General features: G+C 55.5%; 1 protein-coding gene across 25 annotated transcripts in view; it reads right to left on the bottom strand.

Annotated features, from left to right (window-relative positions):
* Positions 1-20326, bottom strand: part of NCOR2 (nuclear receptor corepressor 2) — a 200756-nt gene that overhangs the window by 80680 nt on the left and 99750 nt on the right. For 21 of the 25 annotated variants that reach the window (XR_008993700.1, XM_036921780.2, XM_057491719.1 and 18 more), the window contains 6 exons: positions 18590-18656; positions 12548-12720; positions 11685-11778; positions 8811-8989; positions 5435-5489; positions 2561-2659 (listed from right to left, as the gene is read on the bottom strand). Coding sequence is in view for 24 of the 25 variants with exons in the window: in XM_036921780.2 (XP_036777675.2) it covers positions 2561-2659; positions 5435-5489; positions 8811-8989; positions 11685-11778; positions 12548-12720; positions 18590-18656 (667 nt within the window). In the remaining variant the exon portion in view is untranslated. The remainder of the gene's footprint in view (positions 1-2560; positions 2660-5434; positions 5490-8810; positions 8990-11684; positions 11779-12547; positions 12721-18589; positions 18657-20326) is intronic. The other 4 variants (XM_036921768.2, XM_036921770.2, XM_036921786.2 and 1 more) reach the window with 1 other exon arrangement.

Genomic DNA, 20326 nt, shown 5'->3' with positions numbered 1-20326 from the left:
CAAGAGTCAGCAGCAGCTGCTACATGGCACAAGAGCTCCAGTTAGCCACAGGCCTCACCACTCTCTACTGTCTCCCATGGACAGCAAAGTCAAGTGAGCTGTCCCTAATAATTACATTTACACTTGTGTTTTCAATAGAGTAGATAAATATCTCTATTTACTCATCAAATGTGAGCAAAAGAAAGAGGGCCCCATAATTTTTTTCCTTCCCTTCCTTCACTTAAGACCCTGAAAGGTATTGAGACCCCTGTTCCAAGGACTCTAAGGACACTGTGCTCTTGTCTCACATCCCCCACGCCTTTGTACTTGCTGCTCCCTCTGCCAGGGATACCCTCACCTCCATCCTTGACCCCCTAATGGGCTGCTCCTCAGCCTCACCTTCGGGGCCTCTTATTCTACGAAGCCTCTCAGGCAGACCACCCATGTGCTGTTTGGAACCTCCTGTGTACACCTGGAGTCTATGCACCCAGTACGGAGCCCCCTGGGTCCAGCATACAAGTGTCCAATGGACAAAGGAGTCAATAAGCAAGGCGTTACCACCACAAAGTGAAAGGCATGGCAGCCAGGACCCCACATGCAGAGCCTGACACCCCACACCCCCCAGGAGTCATCCAGGAGTAACCCCCACAAATGACATCAACACACACACTCTTTTCCACTCCCCGCCCCCATGTAAATGTGCTCTCAAGCACAGGGTGAGTCTTTCCCCAGCTGACTCAGAACCCCTTCCTCTATAAAGCCCTCAGCCCAGCCACCAGAAAGGGGCTCATAAGCCCACCCACAGTGCCCCCCACAAAGACAGTATTGACAGGAGCACTGGGAAGACTAGCCAAGAGAACCAGGCACAGTAGATAGATACAATGCTTTAAAAATAAAGCTAAAGGTCTGTAACACTCCCTCTATTTTGCCACAGTCCCCATCATGCCCCACTGCCTCTCATGCCTCAGCATATTTATGTTCCTTGCCTGGCATTTATTTAAGTTTTTGCCTCTCAATCTGGAACATTCCTGAATGTACTTCAATATCTAAAATACCACAGTTAGGTCTTTAGAACTAAATGGCTCCAAGCCAGTAAGCCTTGGTTTTATACATCTGTTACATGGGTGAGCAGGCTGGCCAACTATGGCAACACAAAACTTGAGGAAAACCCTATCCACAAACCAAATGCAGCCACATTCAATGATCCATGCCAATGAGAAACAATGCTCAGTCCCAGTCATAATGGCCTGATGGCTAGAATACAGCAAGGGGATGTTTATTCCCCCATCAACAGATCTGCTTCCCTCGTCATATGTGGTTTAGCCAACAGAAGAGTAGATCCATACTCCTGAAACACAGTTCCCAGAAAGCAAGGAGGGAGACACAGATGTGGGTCGGGAAGCCACAAGGACCAACCCATTGCAGGCTGCAAGACTCCACCTCCAAGTGGCTGTTGCACAGTGGACATGGGGACCCACTGCCCTCAGGGTCCTGCCCTCAGCAGCCAGGAGATAGACAGCAAGTGGCCCGGGGGGGGCGGGCTGGAGGGTGCCGGTGTCAGGCACCCAGCTCACGCTGCTCCTGGCCATCACTCTCCCCGGCCAGAATCTCTGGGAGGATAGGCCTCAAACCTGCTCCAGTCCAGCGTCTAACAGCACTGCCCCAAAGTCTTCGGCAGTGTCCAGCCAGAAGCCCTCCTTTTGTAGCCACATCCACCTCCTCCCATCAGGTGCCCCCAGCACTGCTCTGAGCCGACTCTTATCTCATCAGCCTGGATGTGAGACAAATCTGGCCTTTCCCTCTGCCTCCCAAACACCCAGCACTCATGAGCGCCCTTTAAAATGCACAACACTGACCCTCATCATCTTTACCATCATTTACTAAGAATTTTTTTAAAACCAACTCTAACTCAGGGGTCAACAAACTTTTATTATAAAGGACCAGAGAGTAAATATTTCAGGCTTTGCAGTTCCTGTCACAGCTGCTCCATTGTACAGTTGTAACAGAAAAGCTGCCACAATAATATGTAAACGAATGGGTGTGGCTGTCAATAAAACTTTATTCGCAAAAACAGGGGGTGGGCCAGAGAGCCATAGTTTGCTAATAAGCCTTGCTCTAACTGAAATAACCCTTCAGTCTCATAGTCTCATCGTAAGCAGTGATGTCTGAAACACTGTAGGTCAAAGTACAGGCTATTTTTTTTCTTTCAAATATGCATTAACATTAACACAAACTATACTGAAATTTTTTCAATGTTAAGTTTGTGACTAACCTGAGACATCCTGGGAACCCAGTTTTGTTCTGGGAATGTGACCCTTTTCACCACAGGGACCACGGGTCACTGGGCCAGCTCTAGAATATTCCAGGCTGAGAACTGAAGTAACCATTTCTCTCAGCTCTCTCCTCTGTTACTGGGATAGGCCAAACGCCCCCAGAGATAGTCTCCCCGCCACCAAGGAGGGGGCCCAAGCTGAGGGAGCCCACTGCTGAGCAACACATGCAGTCACCACCGATCTTGCAAACAGCTGCTGAGCACACTGGGAACGGTCCCAAAGGCCAACAACCTACTCCCACCTCTCACCTGGCTCTTGCCACGGCGCCGATAGCTCCGTCTCACCAGACTCTTGTAGTTCTCATTCTTCTTGGTCAGGTAGTAGTAGAGGACACACTCAGCCACCGTCTGCAGGTCAGACAGAGGAAAGAACAAAGCCATGTGCAGTGTGGGCAGTCAGAGCAGGCGCCAGAAGCCAGATACCCTGGGCTCAAATCCTGCCTCCCCCAAGTACAGGCGGGGTACCTTTGGCCAGGTTACCTACCCTCTAGGTCTCATCTTCTTACCTGTGCAATGGGGGTGCTGACAGCACATACTTCCAAATTGTTATGAAGACCAAGTTAAGTTAGTTGTATACTTAGGATGGTACCCGACACAGAGCACACACCTATAGAAGTGTCACTCATTTTTTTTTTAATGTATGTCATCCTTTAAGGTTACCCTTTTTTCTTTTACTAAGGTATCATTGATATACAAATTCACATGAGCAACATTGTGGTTACTACATTCACCCATATTATCAAGTCCCCCCCAAACATTCCATTGCAGTCACTGTCCATTAGCATAGTAAGATGCAACAGAGTCACTACTTGTCTTCTCTGTGCTATACTGCCTTTCCTGTGTCACTCATTCTTAATCGTTGCTGTTTCTATTGGTAATTGTAACATGAAGCTGTCACCTGCCAGCCCAGCCCCAGGAGAACAGGGCTGCCAGCTCCCATGGGCAAACTCGACATCATCTCAACCCAGGTCTGGGATCTCCCTTCCCTCACTTTAGCTTCCTCTTCTCTGATATTTGGGGCCCTGATGTCCTCTTCCAAGTCTGGCACAGCCAGCCTGACTAATGCCCTCATGCAACTCTTCATCACCTTGAACGTTACATCCTTCCTCTGCCCTGGTCTTTTCCATGTGGACCTGGGCTGAATTCCAGTGCTGCCACTTGCTGAGTAAGTGACTGGCCATCTGTGTACCCCTCCACTTCCCTGTCCAAACAGGACCAGCAGGGCATCTTCTGTGGACCATCAACATGATCTCTGCCACCTGCAGCCATAGGGCCCGGCTCCAGGTGACAGCTCACTAATGCCACATTAAATGTTTGATATGATGTAAAAGGTTTCTGTGATGCTTAGAATTGGTGCCAAGCCAGGAACTCCCCTCTGAGGGGCATTCCATGAGGGCTTTTGGGTGCAGAGGAAGTCTGGGCCTCAATCCATGTTCTTATCCACCTCCTGGAATGCACGGTAAAGAGAGGCTGCTCCCAGGCTAACCCTGGCCCACAAATGTGGCCCGAACAGCAGTAGAGGACATCTTATAATCAGATGCCAATATTTGCAGATTGGGTGATGTGGGTATCCGACTTCCTCTGGAACAGTTCAGGAGAGTGCCTTCCCATGCTGGGTGACCATGGGCTGGCCCTGAGCGGAAGCTGCTCCTGCACGCGGGCACGGGCTGGCTGGTCCACTGACCTCTACCCTGACCCTGGCCTCACTCACCATCAGGACATGCCTCTCCCCAAAGGCATGGGGCACAGTTGGCACCCCTGCTTCAGATCCTTCTGGAAGATCCCCTTAAGTTTCATCTTGGGCTGCCTCCATCTTACTCTCAACCTCACATTAGAGCCGGCCCCTAACTCTAACTGTAACCCTATCCTCCCCATAGCACCACAAAGTTTACTGTCCAATGTAGGGACCTCTGAGCCCCTCATTCCCCTTCCACACTGCTCAGTGACCGATTTCTGAAACCCTTGCTTCCACCTCTGGGCAGTCCTGACCTACAGCCTCCTGGGCTGTCCACACCCCTAGCAAGAAGCCACCACTAACTCGGAGGAAGGCTATTTATAGGGCTTGCTTCTCCACACTGGTTTTTCAGGCACAGAGAGATTTCATTTCCCCACACTGCCCCATCTCCTCCTGCTATGGTTATCAGCTCATTAAGGACAGACGCTGGGAACAACTGTCACCCTCTAAAATAACCTGCCTGGCTCCTACTACGACTGCCTTCCCACATCCCATAGTTAGGTGTGAGGCCTCCAGCAGCAGGGCATTTGCAAAGCCAGCAGCGGGCAGACACTGCATCTCTGAGAGACGTGATTTAGGGGGACACTGGGAACACCCTGAACGGCAGCCCAAGAGGGGAAAGCCTCACTAGATGCCCTTCCCACTCCTCCCTCTGATGCTGGGGTTCCCACAGCCAACTGACACAGGGCCCGCCCAGGCCCCCTGAGCCAGCTACCCCACCTGTGGCCACTCTGGGCATTACCCGGTCCAGTCTCATGGGTGCACAAAGGGGGCTTCGCCATTCTCCAGGGACGCTTTTTGTCTACCTGCCATGTGTGGAAACGGGCACCACCTCGGGCTGGGTTTAGGGACCAGGTGGGCTTCCAGCACCAGTTCCACATAAAGGGTTGCCCAAAGGGAATGGGGACTTGCCAGCCACGTGCCTGGCTTGGCATCAGGAGCGTCAGAAAGCATACTGTGACCATCAGAGGAACGTATAAAGGTTGTTCCATCCAGGCCTCTGGGACAGCACCACTCTTGCCTATAAAGCCTTCATGGGGACACAGGGGGAACATGGCCTCCAGAACCTATGTCCAGCCGCGGGGACACTGGCTGCAAGGCTGGGAGCTGGCTCCAGGGAAGCCTTGTGCAGCTCTCCTGGGGTTTCCTAGCCTGGAGCTCCGCCCCCTCGGGCTGGGAGGCCGGGGCGGGGCCTGCGGCTGCTTCTCCCAGAAGAGAGGAAGGGAGGAAGGAGGGAAAGACTGACAGACAGAGAAAGGGGCAAGCAGGCCGAGGCCTCTTCGGCAGAGGGAGGGTCCTTGGCTCTGAACCCGGCCGCTGCCCGAGGAGAGCGCGCCGGAGGGGCGCGGGGGTGACCGTGGGGCTGTAGGGCTGGTGGTAGAACTCACCTTCCTCTCCAGGAATGATGCGATCAGGCCAAAGTTCTTGGGGTGCTGCATGAACCTGTGGGAAGAGCAGGGCGGGCGTGAGACCAGGCCGAGGGGGGCTTCCCAGCTGGGCGTCCGCCGCACTCCCGGGTGCCTGCCATCTCTGCTGGCCCAGCCGGGCGGCACCGCCCCACTCGGAGCAATTAAGCCCAGGGGGGTGTGGGAAGGGCGGGCGGACCGAGGGGTAGGAGAGGGCGTTCCTTTGAGTGAGTCACTGGTTTTAGCGCCTTTGAAAATATATTTGTTTGTCCTGCTGGAGGCGGCTTCCAGGAAAAATGAGGACATTACATGCAGCTCTTTGGTGGGGTCCCCCCCCCCTTTAAAATCTGCTTTTGTTTCTATCTCCGGCCTGGTCTGGGAAGTTGGGCCTCGCCTGGCCCACGCGGGGCCCCGACCAATGAGGTCACAGGTCAGGCCACGAGGCTGTTGGCCTCCCCAGAAGTGGGAGCACAGGCTCGACTGCCCGTGGCAAGAAATGACTTCAGCTGGAGGGGGTGGCAGGGAGCTGGCGCCCCATCAACTGGCTTCCTGCGAAGCAGGGAGAATTACTGAGAAAGGCTCGGCAAGGCTGAAATGTCAGGGCCACAGGAGCAGGCGGCTGGGGCGGAGATGTGGGTCACGGCTGCTTGGGCCCCAGGGATGCTGGGCGGAGCCACTGGCCAGGGCCCAGCCTCAGCATGGCCGTCCCTGTGACGCGCCACCACCCTGTGGCCTCCCTCCGGGAGAGAGGGAGCTGCTGACAGGGTGGGGGCCCGGGTCCCCTGAGGGAGCCTGGGCCAGCGCGGTGCTCTCCTGCCTGGCCTCCAGATGGCTGGGCAGGCGGCCAGCGGGCCCCTCCCCTGTTCCTCAGCCAGACACCGGAGAATCCGGAACGGCCTCTTCTCTCTTCCAGGAGGAAGCTGAGAGTCAGTGGCAGGCTTCCCGCCTGGGATCCTACCACAGGCAGCCTGCAAAGCTGGAGGCGGCCTAACGCCCTCTGTTCCAGTCAGACAGTCCTTCCCTCCCCTCCCTCTCCCTGCCCCAGTGACATTTCCTTCCCCCCAGATCCCTCCCTCGGGGTTTCCCCAAACAGACAGGGGGCCCCAGGAGACCAGGAATCAATTGGGAATCTTGTAAGTCCCTTCTTCTACCACCCCCCACTCTCCACCTGCAGCCCCTGCCAACATTCACTGAGAATTTACTATGCGCTGGGCACCTACTACCTCTAAATAAGGGAGGCACTGTTGCTATACTCATTTTACAGACATGGAAACTGAGGCTCAGAGAGGGGAAGTAGCTGTCCAAGGGCACAAAACCAGTAGGTGCTGGAGCTCTACGCCCCAGCACATGATTTTCAAAAGCCTTGGATGCTATCAGTTGCACTGAAAACGACACCCCAGCCAGAACCACACTCCTTGAAAGACACACGTGACCAAAGTGAGTGTCAGCAGACCCCAGCCCAGCGTGGGGCCCCCACTCTTCAGCTACTATGAAATCATTAGGTCAGAATACTACCATGAAATCTCCAGAAAGGCTGAAACTCAGAAAGCAGCCCAGAAATACCTCATTTTCCTTTTTTCAAAGAAAGCATCAATGAATAAAAATACTAAACATGCCAAGGGGGATTTAAATAACTAACACAACAGTAACAGCACCCGTGACTGCTCTACATCACTTCCCTGGTTTAAAATTGTGCAATACTTCATACGTAGACTTGATTCGACAGTGGAACAATCACACATGTGATTGGGAGGACCCAGAACAAGGTGACTTGGTTCACAGTCTCTAAGCGGGAAACCCCAACACCCCTAGGAGGCACTCTCCGAGGCGCTATGCCCTGGGGAGACTGCTGAGTCTGCGGGAGGCACGCAGAGCTCATTAGGCCTTCCCTCCATTTTTACCTATGCTTTCGAATTTCCATAACCAAAAGCTACTGAAAAAGCGTTATTTGCCACCCAAGACCCTCTTCAACTACGCCTCCTACATTTCCAAGACCTAAGGTCTGCTGAGTAATCCACCCTAGCCTTGCACATGACCCAGAATTATCCCCATCCCTGAGGCCTGCTGCTACTCTGGGGCCACAGGACCCTGCAAAGGGCAGAGACGGCCCCAGGCCAGGACCCACAGCCAGTGGCTGGAGAAGGAGGGTCATCTCTTTCGAAGACACTCTCTGGCAAGGCCTTCTCTGGGGGTGGAAATGGAGGTCCAGTGGCCAAGCACGCAGATCTGTTTTCTGAGCCCTCGGGCTTCTGCCTGTGCCTCAGTTTCCTACCCTCTCACCTCAAGAGGCTCCTGGATTCTGAGGAGGGGCTCTGAGCTCAGGATGTGGTTCCCTGAGACACAACTTTTGAGGTTAGTTGAGGGGAGGAGGGCTTTCTCCATCCAGCTCCTCCCCACTTGTCTCCCCAAAATGGTCAAGTTATTCTGCTCTTTTATTTTCAAAGCCCCGAGCTTCACTTCTGGGAATCCCACTCTTGCCTCTACTTTCCAAAGCCACCCCCCAGCTTCCTGGCTCCATCCATCCTCCCCCACAAACCCCTGTGAGGGGCAGCTAAGCCCTTGCTCCAAAAGCTGGGGGAGTTGGAATCCTGTCTCCATTTGCTGGCTGTGTAGCCTTTGTTACGTGTCTTAACCTCTCTGAGCCTTTGCTTCCTCACCTGTGTAATGAGGATAGCCTGGCAATACTGTTATGAGGGAGAAAAGGGACAAATGCACAAAACCCACAAAACATTGGCACAACTTATGGGATGGAGGCCATGCTCACCAAATAGCTACTTCCAAGTGGAATGAAAACCAAAAAGCCTCTGGCCAGCCACTTATCAATGCCCAGGGCTTTGGTCCGGCTGCTGGGAGCCTGGCCATGTTCTTCCCCTCTCCCTTTCCCATTTGGCTGGCTTTCCACTTGGTACTGGGTTGAACAGTGTTCCCCTCCGAATGTGACCTTGGAATGTGACCATATTTGGACATGAGTTATTGTGGATGCCAACAGTTAAAAGGAGGTCATCCTGGAGTAGGGTGGGCCCTGAATCCAATGTGGCCGGTTTCTTTACAGGATGAGAAGACAGAGGAGGAGATGGCGTGACCCCCCTACAAGCCGAGGAGTGACACAGGTTGCTGATAACCAACTAACGCTGGGAGAGGCACGGAGAAGACTTCCCTCAGCATGTCCAGGAACCAGCCCTGCCCACACCTCAATCTTGGGCTTCTGGCCTCCAGAACCGAGTGAGAATAAATCCCTGTTGTTGTAAGCTGCCTGGTTCGGGGGCATTTGTCACGGCAACCCTGGAAAGCCCTCACCGAGTGGGTTTCTGGTGGGGGGTTGCCCCCAAGGCCCATGCCCTAGCGATAGGACACTCACTTCTCCCGGAAGGTCTCCTTCTCCTGCTCGCTCCACATGTTCATGACCTGGCGGTCTTTGTACACCTTCATGGGGTCATCCATGAGCCCATTCATGTTGATGAACTTAATACGTTGCTGGTCGGCATCGTACAGCATCGGTGGGATCACAGCCAACTGGCGCATCTGCTTCTCCAGGTTCTGCAGGGAAACCAAGGGTAGAGGCTGGGGTCAGAGTGTGAGCGAGATGGGGCCAGGGCTGGGGATGGGGGGGCAGGAAGTGCTCCCACCAGCACTGAGGTCCAGGTGAGGCACAGAGGGCACAGGCGTTCTGAACAAGAGGGAGACAATGCAAAACCAGACAGAAAGAGAATGATGAGTTAAAGAACAGTAATAGTCCATGCTAGGGGATGGAGAATTTAAAGGCAGCCCCAGACAGGTTTATGGTGGGCACAGCTGTAAACTGAAGGCCGAGAGCAACAGTCGCCTTATCTGCAGTAAAGGGAGCCATTAATCTTCCCTTTGGAAATGCAAGCACCATAAAACACTGCAGGAAAGATGCTCAGCCCAGCTGGGCCAGACTAGCTCTGGAGACAGGGTCTGGCCATCCAGGTTCAGAAGGCATGTGGGGCAGGGAGGAGGACTGCCTCGCTCCAGCAGTGCCTGGTGAGACTGCAGAACCATTCCCTCCCAGCTATGCACCCCCAGCCCTGGCATCCTGCTCTTCCGGCGTGCCTGCTTGCGATCAAGCCTGCCCAGCCCCATGCAAGGAAGGAGTCAGGCGACTGGCTCATAATGCATCAGGATGGCTATTAAGAGACTCTGAGCCACTGCTTAGCTGGGCTCATTTCCCCAAATCTCTGCAAGCCAGCCCATTACTGGCAATTAATTACGCATCCAGAGGCGGGTGAGGGCCTAGCCTGATCAAGGTCAGCTAGTTCAAAGGATCCTCCCCCACTCTCCCACATCCAACCTCTCTCTTCTATGTTTAGGACTCCCAACGAGACCAGGGGGCAAAGCAGGGGGCACAGCCCTAACCCCCGGCTGGGCGGAGGGCCCCACTGAGGCCCGAGTCTCCGCAGCACTAGGGGCAGCACTCCACTGTCCCTGTCGCTGCTGTCTGCCCAGTATACGTGGGGATGGCAGACCACAGGCAAGAGACTCCTTCCGGCAGGACCCCGCTCTGCCCTCCATACGCTGCCTTGCAGTTCTTCCACACTGGGCCTGTGCTCTGACTGCTGAAAGCTCCCTGATGGAGGGGCAGCATCTTTTCTCCCAACCTCCCAGGGAGGCAGGGGGCCTGGGCTGGAAATTTCTGCCCTAAATTCCCTGTCAACCAGGAACACAGGCTCCACCCCCTGAATGCAGCCCCCTCAACATCCTGAGGATGCCAGCACCTACCTTCCCACGTGGCCTGGACTTGAGGAAGTGGGCCTCTGGGATGAGGTGGGGAGGGCAGGGAGGGGGACAATGAATCAACTGAGATGCCATGTGCCCTTGGCCATTAGGCAGTAAACCCACGGGAAAGGGCCGCCCTCCCCTTGCCTCCAAGGCAAACTAAACCACGGCACTGCAGGACTTGCATATTTGGGGGGACCGGCTGGAGAGACCGCAGGTGTGGTTGTGGGCAATGGCTTTCTGAGTTCTGCTCTCTGGGGACTGAATGGTGTTCAAAACAGGGAGATAACACTGAGGTTTTTAAATGAAGGCTCTTTTGGAACAGCCAGATAGTCTGAATTAACTGTGTCAGAATCGTAAGGGTAGCCTGGAAAAATGCAGATTGCTGGGCTCTACCCCCAATCAGCTAAATCAGAACCTCTGAGGGCGCGGCCTAGGGAACTACAATGTACCCCCGCACCCCCTCCCCTGGACTCTTCAGCCTGTCCAATCTGAGAAGCAGTGGCCTGGAGTGGCACTGTCCAATAGAAGGCTGTGTAATGATGGAGTCATCACTACCTGCTCTGTCCAGGGTGGGAGCCTCAACCACGCCCGGCTACAGAGCAAAGTGTGGCTGGGGGGACCGAGGAACTGCACTGTTCACTTTAGTTCATCTCACTTTAAAGAGCCACGTGTTCCTAGTGGCCAGAGCACGAGGCTGGGGTCACTGCAACATGCCCCACCTGGTGCTAAGACCCCCGGGAGGGAGGATGTGTCCCCTACTTAGGCAAGGCTCCCTCGTGTCTACTGTGCTGCTGGGAACAGGGGCTAGGGGATGGGCACAGAGCTGTTTGAACTATGAGACCTGGGAAGGAACAGGCTGGCACAACCCTCCCAGGGGCAAATGCTTCCTGGCCACTTCTGGGCCCCATTGACCAATGCCAGGGCCATCCAGGCAGAACTCCAGTTGTCCAGGTCTTCCTGGGAGGCCCCAGGGAAGAAAGACCATCCTGGAGCTGGCAGGATGAGGGGGTCCTGCCAGAAGACCCTGGGCTGGAGGGCAGCAGTGTGTGGGGAGTTCTCCGTCTGCCCCTGGGTGGGGTACCAGGATGCTGCTCGAGACCACAGCTCTCAGGCACCCCTGCCCTGAGGCTTCTGGTTGGCCTCAGCCAGTGGGCAAGGGGTCTGCAGGAAGGTGGAATGTGGGGGTGGGGAGGAGGCAGGGGTACTTGCTCCAACTTCCTCCCTGCTGTGGGGTCAGACTGGGGCCTTGCTGTGACCCTCCCGGCCTCCTCCTGCCAGAGGGCCCTCCTCCACGCCCTTCTCTCTTGTACTTCAGTCCTGGGGACAATGGCTACTCCCTGGTGCCTCAGGGCCCTGCAGTGCTTCTGCCCACACTTCGGTGACAAGCCCGTTGATGCCGACCATGCAGGGTGAATTGTTTCCTGTTGGGACCCTCCCCATGGGCAGGGGACGTGGAAGAGTGGAGCTGAGGCCAGAGTCAAGGCTGTGGACTTACCTCCTGCTCTGAGAGGCCGTCAATGATCTCGGACACCTCGTGTTCACTGCGGGCTGCTGACATGGAGAGCCCACTGCTCCGCTGGCCCACCCTGCTGGAGACCAAAGGGACACACTCAGGGCCTCCCTTTGGCAGTCAGGGATGTGTGGCCAGCACCGTGGCACAGACCCAAGACCACAGCTTCCCCAGAGTGTGGGTGGCGGGGGTGTGGGGTGTAGAGGGGCCTGGCCTCCCACACCCACAAGACTGGCCAGGCTGAGAGGTCCAGGGGACGGGCACAGAGCCCCAACCCTGACCTGGGTGTGCCAGAACCTGAGACTGCAGGGGCTCCCAGCGCTGGGCAAAGGCCTTTGGTGAGAAACGGACCATGAGGGCCCAGGAGAGAGTAAAACCTGTGTCACCACTGCTCAGGGCCCATCGCCTTGTCTGAGTAACAAAAAAAAAAAGCTAGTGTCACCTAGCACCTACTGTGTGCTGGGCATGCCTGTAGTCTCACACAATCCTCATGGCTACCATGTGTGACCCGTGCCCTGACACAGCTGCCAAGCCAGGCGGTCCTCTCCCCTTACAGTCCACACCAGGGATCACCACTGCCTCCAGGGACCACGCAGGCCACATAAATGGCCGAAGCAGTAGGTACCAGCCATGGTACACCACACGCAGAGCTTGCCGTACCGGAATGTATCTTACGTTTCAGGTAAGTGCTAAGGCCAAGCAGGCTCTGAGTGACACTTCTAAGGGCCTGATGAGTCCCCAGGGGGTTTGAGACCCCGTGGTGCTTTCTGACCGAGGTCCTTGATGGACGGGAAGGAGCGGGGCCGGGGGCAGGGGACGACGAGGCGAGGCTCGGGCCCCAGGCTCACCTCTGCATGCGCTCCTGCAGCTCCCGCTGCTTGCGGATCTCGGGGAACTGCTTCTCGTAGTACTCCCGCACCTTGCTCTCCTTGGCCCGCCGCCGGGGGTTGTTCTCGATGCGCTCCACCTTCTTCTCCCAGGCCTCCATGAGCTGGTCATAGCGCTGGCAGAACTTCTGTTCCTGGGGGAGCACAGCGGGAGACTGCTGCAGCGGCTCCCCCTACCTCTGGACACACGGCCTCCCCGCTGCCGCTCCGCAGGCAGACAGACGCAGGCCAACACTCACAGGCGAGCACAGTCGCACAGCACACACAGCAGACACACACGATCACGCGGAGACCTGAGCGCACCGGGGCCCCTGAGGGAAACCAACAGCTTCCCTAAGGGCCTGGTCACCTCCCTCCCTGAGAAATGGGCCACCCCAGCCTGGCCTCCTTCTAGAAAGGTCTCTTTCACCACAAAAGCCACCAGCCACAAGTGGCCGTTAAGTTCAAATCACATAAAATTAAGTAACATTTAAAAGTCAGATCCCTAGTCCCCAGCCACATTTTTAGTTCTCAGGAGGGACACTGTCCATAGTGGACAGCACACACAGAGGCCATTTCTGTCCTCACAGGAAGCTGTTAGAGTGGCTCTGGGGTATCTGCCAGGCCCAGGGAGGCCCCCCTGGAAAGCATCCTCTTTCTGAACATCCCTCATTCCCTGGCCTCAGCCTCAGCCATGTCCCCTGACCCAGGGCCTCTCAGGGGCCATTTCTGGGAAGTAACCTCTGCCATGAGTGCAAGTGAAGTGGAAGTCCCTCTCCACGTCTAACCACAGCACCACATTCTGTGTGTCCTTGGATAAGAGACCCCCACACACACCTGGCCCAGAACATAGCTGCTTGGCTTCCACATCTCCAAGGTGACCTGGACGTCAAGCGAGCAGGGAGGGTCTGGCCCATGAGACCCGGACCTCCCTGTCTCTCACCGCTGTGGAGGACAGATGTCACGGTCTGGGAACACCCTCTGGACACTTCATCGCAATCAGAAAACCCCTCTCTGGTCCTCATGCTGAGATACGCTGCCCCATCCTGTATGCTAGCTTCTGACAAAGGCAACCTGTGACCTTGGTCTTTAACAAACCCAGCAAACACAATGGTACCCAAGGGGCAGTCAGGCCAACTTTGAGTGGAAGCAGAACTTGATCCCCAGCTCCCGTGGGCCTCACACATATACGGGCTGCTCCAAAAACCTGCTGGAGATCAAGACACAGTTCCAATAGCAGACAACACCCACATGTGTTCGTGGCAATGTGGCACAGACAAGCTCCCCACTGGGGATGCGGACTGGCCTGGAGGACACTAGCCCACACCACCATCAGAGGAGAGAGGCTGCTCTGCTTTGCACCCTTACCACCCCTCCCCTGCTGGAGAGTCCTCAGTCTGGTGGGCAAGAGCCAGAAATCATGTCAGATGGGGAAAAGGTGAAGAACGCTCACTGAGAGCCAGAGAGGTAAACAATGCAGTTACAGATGACAGTGAGCAAGGCTGAAACCCGCAGGGCTGCTGATGCACTGCCCTGTGGAAGGGCAGGCAGGGGGAGCCAACCACACAGCCCAGCCCATCTGGGGTCCTCCGTGTACTGCAGGTGGAGCAAGGGAAATGGGCAGGAGTGTCTTTAAGGGGACATCCAGCCAACTGGCCAACCCCAATCACTGAACCCAAAGACCCCAGCAGCTCCCAAGGACTGTCCCAGAAGAGGATGTCCCACTCCATGTCTAAACACAGTGCCACCTCCTGTCAACTGTGCCTATGTCCAGTGCACAGTGTGCCCTACTGGGCATCATGGGACAAAGCACTGCAGGTGGCCACAGCCCTTCCCTGGAACCACAGGACTCTGCTTGTTGGGATTTCCATGAGGGTGGGTCCAATGCCCAGAGGAAGCAGCAGATCTCACACTCACACACACACACACACACACCCTCATGCTCATATGTTGTCATATACTCACACAATCTGACCCTACACACCTACACTCGAGAGGCTGGAGCAAAGTTAAGCCAGACTGCAGGGTATGAGAAGCAAGCTTCTGTGGTGGAAAAGGAGCAGGTTCTGGTGCCCCTGCAACCACAGCCTGTGTGTGTCACAAGGACGAATCACCCCTGGCCTCCTACCTGCCCTCACCCAAAATTCGCCATCTTCACCATCACCCTCATCTTCACTAACATCATTATCTTCACACCACCACCTTCACCATCATCGCTGTTATCACCACTGACACCAGCTGAGCACTGCTGTCACGTGCCAGAGCTGAGTCCTTCCCAAGGACTGACTCACCCAAACCCCAAACAGGCCATGGCTATCATCCCCTTTGTGCAGGTGGGAACTGAGAGCTGGGGCTTGTCGGCCCCGCACCTGGGACTGCAGTTAGGGAGCAGTGGGTCAGGATTCTGAGAGGGGCAGCTGGCAGTCATTCTGATAAAGTCCCACACAGCTAGTTTTCCTTTTGTTATTTGTGCTTTTGGTGTCACACCCAAGAACCCACTGCCAAATCCAAGATCATAAGGATTTACCCCTATGTTTTTTCCAGGGAATCTTAGGATTTTCACTCTTGTATTTAGTCTTTGATTCACTTCAAGTGACTACTTGTGTTAAGTCTGTAAGGTGGGGGGTCAACTTCCCACTGTGTGTGTGGATATCCAGTTGTCCCAACACCATTTGCTGGAGAGAGCATCCTTCTCACCGAATGGACTGGGCCTCTTGTCAAAAACCAACTGGCCACAGATGTGAGTGGTTATTTCTGGGCTCTCTATTCAATCCACTGATCTCCGTGTCTATCCTTATGTCAGAACACACTATTTTGATTGCTGAAGCTTTGTGATACATTTTGAAATTGGGACGTGTGACTCTTCCCACTTGGTTGCTCTTTTTCAGGATGTTTTGGCTGTTTAGGGTCCTTTGCAACCCCATATGGATTTTAGGGTTAGCTTGCAGCTGGCAGTTTTGAGCACCCACTATATGTCAGGGATCAGCCTAAGCGTATTGCATGTAGCCTCTCAGTCAATGGCCTGGTGGCTGTTAATATTATCCCCAGCAAACAGAAAAGGAAACTAAGGCCAGAAGCTAAGTAATTTGCCCTGGATACACAGCAGGGGTAAGAATTGAACCTCTCCTGCCCTTCCAGGCATGGTGTAATGCAGCTCTGCACTTAGGGAGGTGATGAGAGTTGGGGTGCCCAGTAAGTGCCCTGAAAACTGGGGGAGACAGCCTCTGGCCAAGGGACAGGGAGAAAGGAGGGTGGTGTTAGGGGAGGAGACCTGGAGCCAGCTGGCTGGGAAACCAGGCCTCTGGGCACCTGGTATGCCAGCATCCTCCTGACTGGCAGAGCGCCCACAGCCTTCCGCAAAGGCCTTCTGCAAGCTCAGCAAGACAGGGCCGCAGGGCCTGGAGGTGGTCCTCCTCTCCACCCCATCCCATTTCACAGAAGAGTAGAAGTGCAGCTCGGGGCAAGATAGCTCTCCCAAGATCACACACACCAGCGCATGGTGGGGTGGGGTTTGAAACTGCGCCCCTGTGATCCACAGCACAGCCTCACATACCCGCCCCCCCATCCCCACCCCAGACTTGGCCTCCCAGAGGTGCCGAGCTCAGCTTCCCAGGGAAGGGCAAGGAAGGCCTGGGGGAGGTTCGTGGTTCTGGGGGAACAGCTGTGGCCCTGGGAAACACTGGAACCCCCGCAGAGCAGCCTGGGGCTGTTGGGGGCAGGGCCTGCAGACCCAGGACTGGGGGCCATCTGGGCCCAGCCCCTCCCAGGCCCTGCAGACAATGTTGCATCAGGGACTCGGCTCGTTATGTAAGAACAAGAATGGGATCATTCCACACTCCCCTCCTGGAAGCTTCAGTGGCTTCCTAATGTGTTTTCATAAGGGCCTCTCTCAAAATGGTCCCAGCCTGGCCACACAGCCCCCCAGATTTCTTAGCAGTCTCCAGTTCCTCACTGGGGGATCCCCAAGGAGCCATTTGAGATTTCTCAAGAACCCACCCCCACCACAGGGGTCCTTTCAAACTGTGCTCAGATATTCATTCTCCAGCCCTGCCCCAAATGGACCCCACTCCCCAACCCCCCACTGGCCAGACACTGGGGACGTGTCATGTGGCCAGGGCTGGAAAGTTCTGTGGAATGGCCATTAATTCATAGGTGTGATAAGGAAAGAATTTCCTTCCTTTCAGGAGACAGGACAGTGGTATTAGGGTGAAGGGTCTGGTATCTGTACCCACTTCCTAACAGTTCAATAGTCAAAACATCCATACTTATTTTACACACAAGTGTACACACAATGAATACAAAGAAATGTTAACCATAGTAGATTCTAGATGAGAACATAGATGTTTTGTGCTTTCTTCTGTCAAACTTCTGTATGAGTGAAAATTGTTATAATGAAAACCACATATTCTTTATTAAGAATACACTTAAAGAGCAAATTAAGTGTCCCACTGTGTTTAGAAAAATCTAAACATCCCATCCTAGTCAAGGGCAAATGCTTCTAAGAGATCTGGCCCCCACCGTCTTCAGACCAGCCACAACCCGGCACTTATGCACGGCACTTTACAACTGTCTGCTACCTTCTACACAGCTTACTCCAGGCTGGGTCCTACCATTCCTGCCTCAGGGCCTTTGCACTTGCTGTGCCCTGTGCTGGACACTCTGACCTCCACATCTGCACCCCTGGCCTACATGCTATCCCACACCACACCTTGTGACAGTCCTCCCTGCGGCTTCTTCACTCAGCTCGGCTAGGCACCACACCAGACCCACAGAAGGTACTCGCAAATATATCTCAGTGCGTAAGATGGGGCACCCAGTTTCATGAGCCCCACCCACACTGCCCAGGTCCTCTGGTCACCATCGAGCCAATCTGGGGGTCTGGGGAGGTTGAGAAAGGAAAGCTTACCTCTCACCCCGTGGGTCCCAGGGTCTGGAGTGTCTCCTGCCCAGCCTCTCAGTCACCTCCTTTTGAGGACCCAGCTGAGTCTGGGGCCAGAGCAGAGTGGGTTCAGAGGGACCCATGCCCTCAAGGGGTCAAATCAGAGCTTTGTGAGATGGTCTGAGAGAGGGTAGCTCTCTGGCTCAAGACTCAAACCTGCCACAGGAATTCAGCCCCACAGGGAAACCAGTTTGTCAGTGCATTAACACACAGGGTTGGAAAACGTGTAGAAGAAACGTAGGTAAAACCTGATGGAATGACTCTTGAACTCGACCCAGTGGAATTTTTCAGCTTTCAACATAAATTCTTGCACTGTTGAAGCCCTTCTGAGCCAGCTCGTCTTCCAGTCACAGCTGAAAGAACACTAACGGGTAACCCCCTCCATCACGGGGCCCTAATCTCACCCCGTTAATCAGTGATGTGAACAGCCACCCGAAACCGCAGGGCACGTGCTCCCTCACACACGCTCACCCTGCCTTGGGCCCGCCTTCCAGCTAAGACTCCGAGTGGGCAGCAGGATGCAGGACTCGGCACCACTTTATTTTGAGGCAGCAGCTGCCTGCCCCGTGCAGGCAAGGAGGCCCCATTGCTTCTCGATGCCCTTACTTTCCTGAGCCTGGATGCAGGCACAGGGGGCCAGAAAAACATTTCTAGGGAGCTCCCTGTAATCGCCACCACCCAGCACACAGCTCACCCCAAATCTCCACCTCTTTCAATAGATCGCTCTCTTTCTGCCTAGAAGGTCCTCAAACGGTCCTCTGACGAGGCACCAACTTTCCTGGCCAAACACATCGGTCCCTCGTTCCAGGCTGGACAAGGCGCAGCAGAATTCCGGGCCCCGGCCACACCCTGGTCTCCTTGGGCAGCAGAGTTCTGAGCCCCTGGGTCCGCCGACACAGCTGCTATGCTTCCCCATGCCTCTCTCTGCCTTGAGCTTTTCCTTCACAGCTGGGACACTCGGCAGAGAGACAGCTGCAGCACTGAGCGGTCCCAGTGGGTGCGGCTGGATTGGCTCTGGCTCTTAAGGAAGCCTAGGCTGCAGGGGCCCGCGGGTTCCGGGGCGGGGCTGCCGCACTATGGCTTACCCATTGTTTCCGAGCGTGATTCCTCCTCTTGAAGTACAGGATTAACTTTTTCCGCATTGCCTGGTTTCTAAGCAGGAGGGAAACAGCAAATGGGGCAGGTCAGCGGGACAAGGGTTCAGGACTGTTTCCCTGAGAGCAAGCCCTCAATGTGCCCCATTTTTGGTTCTCAGTGGGGTAAGACCCCCTGCGCCCCCCAGAGCAAAATGCCCATCCAAACTGTGCACCCTTCTTCTCCCCCCACCCACCTTTAGGCTGAGTGTGGCCCAGTGAAGCAGGTTCCCAGGGTGTTTGTGGCCTCCCCCCTCCCTTGCGCTGCCATCACCCCACGCACACCCAGGATCCCCTCCACCCACCAGCCACACCTGCCAAGGGAAACGGACCACAGCAGAGCACCCCAGCCTTGAGCCAGACAGAGGCTGGGGAGACCAAGGCCCCGTGACTGGCAGCCACACAAAGACAGGGCCTGGGGTCTGGCATCAGTGCCCCCCAGGCAGCTCCAACCTAGTGCCATGCTCCGGCCTTTAGGGCACCCTTTGCGCTCAGCAGTGGGGTGGCTTGGGAGGGGCAACAATGGGCTGGTGGGAGCCAGCAAGGCAGGAGCCATCAGGGAGCACCTGAGGGGCGTCAGGCCTCAGGCCTCGGGCCAGGGAAGCTGGGCCCTCCCAGCATCAGATCAGCCAAAAGGTGCTCACACAGCACTGCGGGCTCAGAGGGCAGCGCACTCCTCCCAGGGAAGATGGGAGGTTCAAAGAGAGGCAGAGACAGATGGGATCGGAGAGGCAAGCAGTGACCCGGGGCACGGCACTCCAGAGAGACTGGGGGAGCCATACCAGGGCACAAGGCCTGCCCAGCTGCCCAGAGACCTGAGGCCCCTCCATGGCCCTCTCCCCACAGTCTGCCTCACACAAGCACAGTACGCAGCCCATATCCTGGGCCTGCGGGGGTCCCACAGGCCTCAGTGCGATCCTAAACTTGTTTGCCCCAACCCAGTGTACAGCGGCACCAATGTAGCAGAGAGGGGAACCCCCCTTCCTTGTGTTTGCAGCAATGTCCAAAACCCACAAAAAGTTCACGAACTGTGGACAGGGACTCCTGCCCCATTCAACCCACAGGGGTCTCAGGGGCTACCCTGGACCCCAACCTCAGGACAAGGACCTGACCTGACGGACAGGCAAAGCTCCCCCAGACATGCTCATGGGGCTGAAGGGCTGGAATCGACCCAACACAGGGCCCCATGGGGAGTCACTCTGCCCCCACACCTTGGTGCACACACACCATTCAGAGGCCCCACTACCAGGCTGAGTCACGATGTGCCCCTGTGCCTGCCGCACCCACCCTGATCCCCAGGCCCTGTGCATTTTTGCAGGAGTCAGCATCCACACTAACTCATCTCAAGTCCAGAAAGGCAAACGAACCCGCATGTGCCCTCTCTGTTAGGAGGGAAAGGCCACAGGGAGCATATGGGCAGCGGTCCCCCTCCAGAGCCCTCCGTGGATCCTGGTGGGGCTCAAAGCCCAGTCAACACCCCACCTCCCAACAAGGAACTGTCATGTCCACTTCCAGGAGGGCCCATAGGGGGAACCCTGACTCCCAGGGTCTTTCTGGCCTCCGCACCCAGTCTAGGGGGCTCTAGGGGGTCCTCAGTCACATAGGCTGAGACCAGAAACCTTCACTTCACAACAGAGGGTCTCTCAGCCTCAATTTCCTCATCTGAAAACTGGGTGCAATAGTACCATG

The sequence above is a fragment of the Manis pentadactyla genome, chromosome 14 (genome assembly GCF_030020395.1).
Source record: "Manis pentadactyla isolate mManPen7 chromosome 14, mManPen7.hap1, whole genome shotgun sequence".
Lineage (NCBI taxonomy): Eukaryota > Metazoa > Chordata > Mammalia > Pholidota > Manidae > Manis > Manis pentadactyla.
This window is presented reverse-complemented; position numbering and strand designations above follow the sequence as displayed.